This window comes from Lissotriton helveticus, chromosome 5_1 (assembly GCF_964261635.1).
Source record: "Lissotriton helveticus chromosome 5_1, aLisHel1.1, whole genome shotgun sequence".
Classification (NCBI taxonomy): domain Eukaryota; kingdom Metazoa; phylum Chordata; class Amphibia; order Caudata; family Salamandridae; genus Lissotriton; species Lissotriton helveticus.
The window spans coordinates 665086396-665095897 of NC_136065.1; the positions used below are offsets into that span (position 1 = coordinate 665086396).

The window sequence follows — 9502 nt, forward strand, 5'->3', positions numbered from 1 at the left end:
ACAGTGAGCTTGGGTGGGCAAGCAGAAGAGGATCCTCACCCTGCCTCGTTGGCATTTGATTTCATTAGTGTTGCTTTCACCATATCTGCCCCAGCAAGCGTGTGATCAATTGTTGGTGTAGATTTAATGTAGTAACATCACACCTCAATATAAAACCACACAGCCCGGGTGAAGAGGGTTAGGGTTTGATGAATGGATGGGAACGGGGGTTTGGGGAAAGGTTTGACAAAGAAAAATAGTACGCATGGAGACAACAAAAGCAAAACAATGAAGACGATGATTGATGATCCACTACTACCCAATAAATCTAAAGTTAAGTAAGAAAAACGAAATGCATGCATGATGAAGATGTTATGTTATGTTATTTATTTATTTATATAGCGCTCGGCTACTCAAAAAGAGTGTCCCGGCGCTTTATTGGAGAAAGGAAAAACTGCGACAGAATAACATAACACCAAATAAAAGATAAGTTATGACTTGATGGTTAATAATAAGTGGTACTTACTTAACTACTACTACACAATTCAAATGAAGTATCTCTTATATATGATATGAATATGACTTTTGCCTAGGCTGTATGCCCTCTGAGAAACCGTAATACCTGCTGTAGCGGGCTGAAAGCTAGCAAAGAAAATTAAGAAATAGTTTAAGTGAACAATCAATTACCAAACACAAGCGTAAAATAAATGAAGAGGAAAAAGAAATCAAAGAAAATTATGAAAATGATACTAAAGTTAATGTATTATCCAGGGCCAAATGTGTAGTTGTATCTCGTCATTCATCTTTGTCCTCCCTTCCATGGACACTGTGACTGAATATCATTCTTGGGCGCCTCTGGCTGGATGATGAGGAGGATTGGTAAGGTAAGTGTGAGTTGTTGCTCCACGCATAATAGCGCTGGGTGGAAGGCCCGCCTATAAGTGTTGATGAAAGAAGAAATGGGGTATTACAAAATAAGTTAACTGAATGAAAACATAAAAATCAATTACGGTGTAGTGCACAAAAGACAAGACTCGTGAGCGAGAAGATTTTCAGACTGAGGCTGCTTGGATACATTGATTAACTCTACTCTTCTAGTTGCACAGCAGTCATCAAAAAGAACAACAAGATAGGAGCCAGCACAGAACAGTTACAGGACCACACCACAACACCGGGCCGTGAGTCTGTGGCCCAAACTCCATTTACCTACATTTTTCACAGTTCCAGACAAAAGGCATATTCAGCAACCTAGCATTTTCCAAAACAAGTGATTAAATCAATGCGCCATTGTCAGTCAATCATACCACTATTCTATTCCACCACTGCACACACATGTAGCCTAGGTCTGCTGTGGTTCTTGTTGATTGGTTGTGTTTACCTTGTATTCCACTTCCTGAACATTTCCATCAATCATCTCAAATCAAACTGACTGACAGCGTGCAAAGATGGTATTGTGGTCATCATCATCTGGTGTGGCACGTGTACGTGTTGTCCAACAGACCACCAACAGCAACTCAGTCTGTAGTGAGTGACTACGATTAAGTCCAGACTGCACCTGCAGTAGTAGGAGTAAAATTGGATACATATTATTAAACAACATGGAAACATTGACCATCACTTGAGACACAAGTACTTTGTTATTATATTAAACTACTAGTATAGTTCTACTTCATGCACATTTGCTCTGAGTCAGCAAGCATCCAATGCAATGTATGGCATCATTCAGTTCATATACCTGTCTTTCTCTTCTTTGTGGCTGTCAGATCACAGATGCAGCAGAGCCTTCTGAAAGTGATGACGAGTTTACTTTAATTTTGGAGCCCTGCTCAAGTTCTGACATTGAAGAGTTGTGTATGCCTGCAGACAGAGGTGGTAGCCTTAAGACAGTGATGCGTTTCAGATTGGAAACAAAACAGAAGATGGCTATAGTCACGTACGTTTCACTTGTTATGGAGGGACTGTTAGAGGCTACATGATTGTACTATTCTCCATCTCCATCCAATGTATGGCAAGATGGAAATGTATTTAGGGTGAGTCAGGAAGATGGAGCAGGACTCTGAGGAGTAGAGTGCACAGTTAAATGCACAGATGTGCAACTCCAATAGGTAATTAAAAGAGAAAGGATGGTGTTGGTTTTGAAGTTTGAACCAGAAAGACAGATACACACAAATAAAGGAAGGGAGAATGTAACAATTTAAAAGCCTAGTTGTCAGGGAAGAGGAGCTCGTCGTCAAACCCTGGTGGTTCTTCTGACAGAAGTAGGTCATGTAACCCACTAGTTATGTCTTTCGACTCGCTCTCCTCTTCCAGCTGTGATTCACGTATTTTGTAGTCTGGTGGTATGAAGTGCTGATTCATTTTGATCATGGTTAACCTCTCCACGCTTTTGGGTGAGAGACTGGTCCTTTCCACAGTTACAATGGCACCAGCAGCACTGAAAACACGCTCAGAAGAGACCCTTGCAACAGGGCAAGCTAGATACTTTATCGCCAGCCTGCTGAGCACTGGCCATTGGCTTCTTGTCCTATACCAATACACCAATGGGCTTTGCTCCATGAATACCTCTGTTGTGTCATCCAGATAGGCCTGGACCAACCGCTCAATGTTCAGTGGTGCTCCGGTTTGCTCGTCCTCTTTTGGCTTTGGGACAGCAACGGACTTAGCCATCCCTTTCTGTAGAAACCAAGCAGCTATTTTTTTGGTTGTGTCTAAGTTAAGTTTAAGTTTAAAAATTTGTATAGCGCACTACTCACCCAGAGGGTCTCAAGGCGCTTGAGGGAGGGGGTACTTTACTTATCGAATATCCAAGTTTTTAGTTGTTTTCTGAAGGAGAGGTGGTTCTGTGTAAGGCGGAGGTGGGTGGGGAGAGAATTCCAGGTCTTGGCCGCTAAGTAGGAGAAGGATCTTCCCCCCATGGTGGATCTTTGGATGCGTGGAATTGCGGCGAGGGCTTGATTGGACGATCTTAGTTGGCGGGTGGGGGTGTAAAAGGACAGGCGCGTGTTGATGAATTTGGGTCCTAGGTCGTAGAGGACTTTGTGTGCGTGGGTGAGGAGGCGGAACGTTATTCTCTTGTTGACGGGGAGCCAGTGGAGGTCTTTCAGGTGACCGGAAATGTGAGCTTGGCGGGGGATGTCTAGGATGAGTCTGGCCGAGGCGTTTTGGATGCGTTGGAGTTTTTTCTGTAGTTTGGCTGTGGTTCCGGCGTAAAGGGTGTTTCCGTAGTCCAGTCGGCTTGTGACCAGTGCATGGGTGACCGTCTTTCTTGTTTCGGTGGGGATCCAACGGAAGATTCTTTTGAGCATGCGTAGGATGTTGAAGCAAGATGATGAGACGGCGTTGACTTGTCTGGTCATCGAGAGGGAGGAGTCCATGATGAAGCCCAGGTTGCGTGCGTGGTCCGTCGGTATGGGTGCGGTTCCCAGGGCCGGTGGCCACCATGAGTCGTCCCAGGCGGAGGGGGATAACCCTAAGATGAGGACTTCCGTTTTGTCCGAGTTCAGTTTTAGACGGCTGTTCTTCATCCATTCGGCTACTTCTTTCATCCCTTCGTTTAGGTTGGTTTTGGCGGTGTTTGGGTCTTTGGTGAGGGAGAGGATCAACTGGGTGTCGTCCGCGTAGGAGATGATGTTGAGGTTGTGTTGGCGCGCGATGGATGCGAGGGGACTCATGTATACGTTGAAGAGGGTGGGACTCAGTGATGATCCTTGTGGTACGCCGCAGATGACTTCGGTGGCTTCTGATCTAAAAGGGGGGAGGCGGACTCTCTGCGTTCTTCCGGCGAGGAACGAGATGATCCAGTCCAGTGCTTTTCCTTGTATTCCGACGTTGCTGAGGCGTTGTATAAGGGTGCTATGACAGACTGTGTCAAAGGCTGCGGAGAGGTCAAGTAGGATGAGGGCAGCTGTTTCTCCGTTGTCCAGTAGAGTTCGAATGTCGTCTGTTGCTGCGATGAGGGCGGTCTTGGTGCTGTGTTTGGCTCTGAAGCCGGACTGTAAAGGGTCGAGGGCTTTGTTGGATTCGAGGAAGGCGGCGAGCTGATTGTTGGCAGCTTTTTCAATGACTTTTGCAGGGAATGGGAGGAGCGAGATGGGGCGGTAGTTATTAAGTTCAGTAGGGTCTTCTGTGGGTTTCTTCAGGAGGGCGCTGAGTTCGGCATGTTTCCAGCTTTCCGGGAAGGTAGCGGAGTTGAGGGAGCAGTTGATGACGTCTCGGAGATGGGGTGCGATAATGGAGTCAGCTTTGTTGAAAATGTGGTGGGGGCATGGGTCGGTTGGCGATCCTGAGTGGATGGTGTTCATCAGGCGGATGGTGTCTTCAGTGGTGATTGGGTTCCAGGCGCAAAGGTTGTTGGAGGGGGGGTTTAGTTCGGAGGTGGGTGGGGTGGACTGGTTTCCAAAGCTGTTATGTATGTCAGCGATTTTGTTGTGGAAGAACGAGGCTAGAGAGTCGCAGAGGTCTTGGGAGGGAGTGATGTCGTTGGTGCCGGTGGTGGGGTTGGTAAACTCTTTGACGATGTTGAATAGTTCCTTGCTGTTGTGGGCGTTGTTGTTGAGTCGATCCTTGAATGCTGATTTCTTGGTGGATCGGATCAGTTGGTGGTGTTTGCGGGTGGCGTTTTTGAGGGTGGCCAGGTTGTCAGTGGTTGGGTTTTTTCGCCAGGCTTTCTCGAGGGTGCGACAGATCTTCTTGGATTTCTTAAGGTCATCATTGAACCAGGGGGCTTTTTTGCTACCTTGCTTGGTTTGATTGTTTTTCAAGGGTGCTAATTCGTCAGCACTGTGGGTGATCCATTGTGTGAGGTTGGTGGCTGCTTGGTTTGGGTCCGATGAATTGGCAGGAGGGTTTTGGTGGAGTGATGTGAAGAGCTGGTCGGTGGTGATTTTGTTCCAGTTTCTGCGGGGAATTGGTTGTGGGTGGTTGTGGGTCGTAGTCTTTTTGTTTAGCGAAGTGAACGCAGCTGTGGTCCATCCAATGGAGAGTTGTGGTGTGATTGAAGGAGATGTGCTTGCTGGAGGTGAAGAATGGGTTGAGCGTGTGCCCGGCATAGTGGGTGGGGGTGTCAACAAGTTGTTTGAGTCCGCGATTGGCGAGGTTGTCCAGAAGGGTGGTGGTGTTGCTGTCGTTGTTCTTTTCCAGGTGGAAGTTGAGGTCTCCCAGTAGAATGTAGTCCTCGGAAGGGAGGGCGTGTGGGCTGATGAAGTCAGTGATGTCTTCGCTGAATTGTGTGCGGGGTCCTGGTGGCCTGTAGAGGAGGGTGCCTCTGAGTGTGGACTTGGGGTCGGTGTGGATCTGGAAGTGAAGGTGTTCGGCGGCTGCGAGGTTATCGTCAGAACTGGTCGTGATACGGATGGTGTTCTTGTGGACGATGGCGATGCCTCCTCCTGTTTGGTTGATGCGGTCTTTTCGGATGATCTTGTAGCCGTCCGGGATGGCTATGGCGATGTCGGGCGCTGATGAGGCGTTCATCCAGGTTTCTGTAAGAAAGGCGACGTCCGGCAATGTGGTGTCGAGTAGGTTCCAAAGTTCAATGGCGTGTCTGTGGACCGAGCGGGTGTTGAGCAGGATGCACTTCAGGTGGTTGTTGTCGGAGCTCTGTTTGGAGTTTGTGGATTTGGTGTGGGTCCTGAGGCCGTCGAACTTGCAGAAGTGGCAGGTGAAGGGTCCATGGGTGTGTCCTGGGGCGGCTTGGTAGCAGTTTGGGAGTCGGCCGGGGTTAAGTGCTGAGAGGGTTGTGGCTTCGTACGTTATGCGGATGGAGTGGAGTTTGCGGGGAACAGGGGGTCTGGCGCTGGACGCGGTCCAGGCGCGGACGGGCGTAGACGGGCTTACCTTTGGCACGCCTTCGGCGCGCATGGGGCACGTCCGCTGCACGTGGACGCTGCGCGTCTGTTGCTCTGACATATGTAGATAGTGGAGGGGGGCGGAGCGAGGGAGGAGCTGCTGGGAGGCGGGAGCAGGGTGGAGGCACGGGCTGGGAGGAAAACAAACAACAAAATGGCAGCAGAGACGAAAGCGAAACAAGGCGAGATTGGGGCACAGTCTGGGAAGTCGCAATGATGTGGGCAGAGGTACCGGCACAATCTGGCAAAAATTATTAAACAGGCAGTGCAATCTAGCGCTACGATATAAATCTGGCACAAGTCAATAAGCAGTCAATGCGATATAGCGCTGCGATATAAGTCTGGCACAAGTCAATATGCAGTCAATGCGGTATAGCGCTATAGATATAAATCTGGCACAAGTCAATATGCAGGTAATGTGAGCAATGCACAGAATGCTTAGATTTAGCAGTGAGCAGTCAAGCGCTACGATACCGGGGAGCGTGGGGAGCGACCGCTTCTGCACGAGTCAGGACTGTCACCTGATGAATCATATCCTGTTGGTGCTGCTGTTGTTATTGGTTGTGTTGGTGACTGCTGGGAAGCAAACGCACTGCTCTCATGCTGTGAAGAAGAACTTGACTCTGTAGGATAATCAGTAGTACTTGCACTGTCCTGGGCTGGCACTGGCAGGCCTCTAATTGAGAGCCGTTCGTTTTCTAAATCAGTGGCTTCCTCGGCTATTACAGTTTTGTACTTGGCAACATCCCCTTCTGAAAAAGGAATTACTGCATTACTGTTCACAAATAATTTGTACCGTGGATCCAAAATTGTGGCAGTAATGTAATGTTGATGTGACACAATCTTATTTTGAATCCTTGTATTCTCAGATAAGCGGCCGGCTAAGGCCTTCGCCAAATAACATACTTCAAGTTTTCCTTCAACACCTTCGTATGTTTCAGACACCTCCTTCAGCTCTTGCTCTAGCATGTACAACAATGGGATAGCTTGGCCCATAGTACAGTCCTCCCTGCTGACTGCACGTGTGAAGACCTAAAAAGGAAGTAGCATCTCTGTCAGGCATTTAATGAGGTCCCATTGCCACATCTCAACGGTCATGGCTTTAATAACAGTTGGATCCCCTGATCTTCTTGTCATTGTCATGACATAAGCATTAAGTGGTATGTACTGCTCAAACAGCCGATCAAGCATGTAATAAGTAGAGTTCCAACGTGTTGGCACCTCCTGGATGAGTGCTTTGACTGGCATTTTATTCTCACGTTGAATGACCCGTAGCTGCTTCCGGGCTTTAAAAGAATGGTTGAAATGCGTGCAGATTCTTCTGCAAATGGTCAGTAAGTTGCTGACTTTTCTTTCATTTTTCAGAAAGTCTTGAACCACAATGTTAATGCAGTGTGCCAAACACGGGACCCTGAAATAGCGACCATCTTGCATGGCCTTACCTACATTACTGCCGTTGTCGGTAGCAACAAAACCAATGTGTAGGCCTCTTGGTTGCAGCCATTCAAAGACCTTGCTGTTAAACTCAGCCAAAATGTTTGCAGCAGTATGCGATTTCTCCATAGCAAACATGGCTACAGTAGCATGTCTGCGAGTATCATTAAAAATCTCAGCAGTGTCAATGCCTGCAGATATCTTTTTAACACCTGAAAAAGAGATCCAGTGTGCAGTGATGCACATGTAATTAGTGGCTTGGCAACTGGTCCACATGTCTGTTGTCAGGTGGATATTATGAACAGCACTCTGCTGCAAGGCTTTTCCAAGCAATTCCAGCACGTCGTGGTGTAGTGCTGGAACAGCAACTCTGGCAAAATAGTAGCGGCTCGGAACATTCCATTTTGGGCAGATGGTTGTCACAAATTCCAGGAAACCCACACCTTCAACAAAAGAAAAAGGGAGAAGGTACAGTGCTAACATTTTAGCAAGCTTAGCATTGAACAAACGTGCTATTGGGTGGTTGCGCTCGTACTTTCCCTCCTGCCTAAACATGCTAATAATGGTACGCTGCTTGGTATTTCTTTCAGTTATGCTCGATGCAGTACTTCGCGTCGCAGACTTCGCACCCGTACTCCTTGGTGTCTCCGGGTTACTCTTACTTGGGTGCCACTCGGATGTTACTGATGCGGAGGATGTGGGCTCTACCACTGCCGTGCTGGGGACAGGAGTACTTTGTGTACCACTACCAGATAGAATGTCTCCCTCTTCTTCCTGTTCGACCATGAGTGGACCTTCTACTGCTTCCCCACCAACATTAATGGTTCCTGCTTTTATGCTACGTAGGTGGTCCTCCCACTTGATTGCGTGGTGTTTTTTCAAATGGGTCATTTGGCCTCCGGTATCATCGTTTGTACCAAGCTTACCACGACTAACAGAGGAATGACAAATGGAGCATATAGCAATGTTGTCCTCATTTGCGCTAACTGTAAAGAAGTCCCACACTGGGGAGCTTAACTTTTGTCTCCTGCTAGAGGTGTCACTTCCAATGCCGGATGAACTGGAGATTGTGTGTTGAATTTCAATATGTGGCTGCGCAGTAGTACCACTACCTAGTTCTGCTGAGGTGGAACTTGTGCTGGATGTAGGACGCTGCCGGCTCTGTACAAATGTAAAAATGGAAGCTGGAGGTAGTTTTGGTGTGGCCTGTGTTGGAGGTATGCGTGCTACATCCCTACTAGTCTCAGCCATTCTCGATAGGGTTAAAATGTTGGTCTCCATGTCCTCAGGCCCAGGAGTAATGCTTGTGATGACTGGGTCTGATCTTACTCGTCATCACCATCATTATCCGGCTGTTCAACATCGCACTCCAAAAGTGTAAGGCTTCCTGGAACCTTCCTTTTCCCTAGCCTGGTCTTCTTGGGATGTCTCTCCCTCTCATGCTCAGATTGTTGTGGCTCCCAATTGAGATCAAGATCATCAGAAGGGATGCTTGGCGAAGAACTCGATGGACTAACCCTCCTTTTCCTTGGTGGGGATTTGGAAAACAATAGATCTCCTACATGAGGTGCTTCCTCTTCTTCTTGCTCTGCATCAGACTCAATTTCCTGAAATGCCCAGACTTCGGGAGGAAAAACAACTACTATTGCAGGTGGTGGTTGTTGAACAACAACTATTGCAGGCGGTGGTTGTGGTTGTTTTCGTTGAACATCTACTATTGCGGGCGGTGGTTGTAGAACAACTACTATTGCAGGCGGTGGTTGTGGTTGTTCTTTTCGTTGAGCATCTACTATTGCGGGCGGTGGTTGTTGAACAACTACTATTGCGGGCGGTGGCTCAGGTTGAACATCTACTATTGCGGGCGGTGGTTGTGGATGCTGTTTTGGAACATCTACTTTTGCGGGCGGTCGTTGTTATTCACCACTTTTCTGCTGTGTTCCCTCTTGCGTGGAATGTGTACTACTTTGAGATAGCGATAAGTTCAGGTCAGGCTCAGTATCACTGCTTTCCACCATTAGGCTGGCTATTTCTTCCCCACTCATCTGCTTGGGCCTGGGTTGGTGGCTTGGGCCCACTGATGCGGAGGTGCTGGACCCAGCTTGGACCCCGGTCACCGCTACTGCAGGCGTACTTTTTTTCCCAAAAAAGGTTTTCGGGTCGACACCAGACTTAAGTGTCACTTCCTTCTTCTGTTCTTCCTTCGTCTTCTCAGCAACTTTCTTGGTCTTGGAGGACCTGGTACCTGC

General features: G+C 47.9%; 1 protein-coding gene across 2 annotated transcripts; it reads right to left on the reverse strand.

Annotated features, from left to right (window-relative positions):
* Positions 1–749: 749 nt before the first annotated feature.
* Positions 750–9293, reverse strand: LOC144753332 (zinc finger BED domain-containing protein 4-like). Of its 2 annotated transcripts, none has more exons than XM_078641068.1 (3): positions 6344–9293; positions 1084–2687; positions 750–962 (listed from the first exon to the last, which is right to left on the reverse strand). In XM_078641068.1, exons 1-2 carry the CDS (start codon positions 6816–6818, stop codon positions 2182–2184), a joined length of 981 nt encoding a protein of 326 aa, XP_078497194.1. In that variant the 5' UTR covers positions 6819–9293; the 3' UTR covers positions 750–962; positions 1084–2181. The 2 variants fall into 2 exon arrangements, with proteins under 2 accessions (XP_078497194.1, XP_078497193.1); XM_078641067.1 differs by having other exon boundaries at positions 6344–8061.
* Positions 9294–9502: the final 209 nt, after the last annotated feature.

Coding starts and splice junctions, on each gene's coding strand:
- LOC144753332 (XM_078641067.1), bottom strand. CDS start 8,042: ATGGTCGAACAGGAAGAAGAGGGAGACATTCTATCTGGTAGTGGTACA.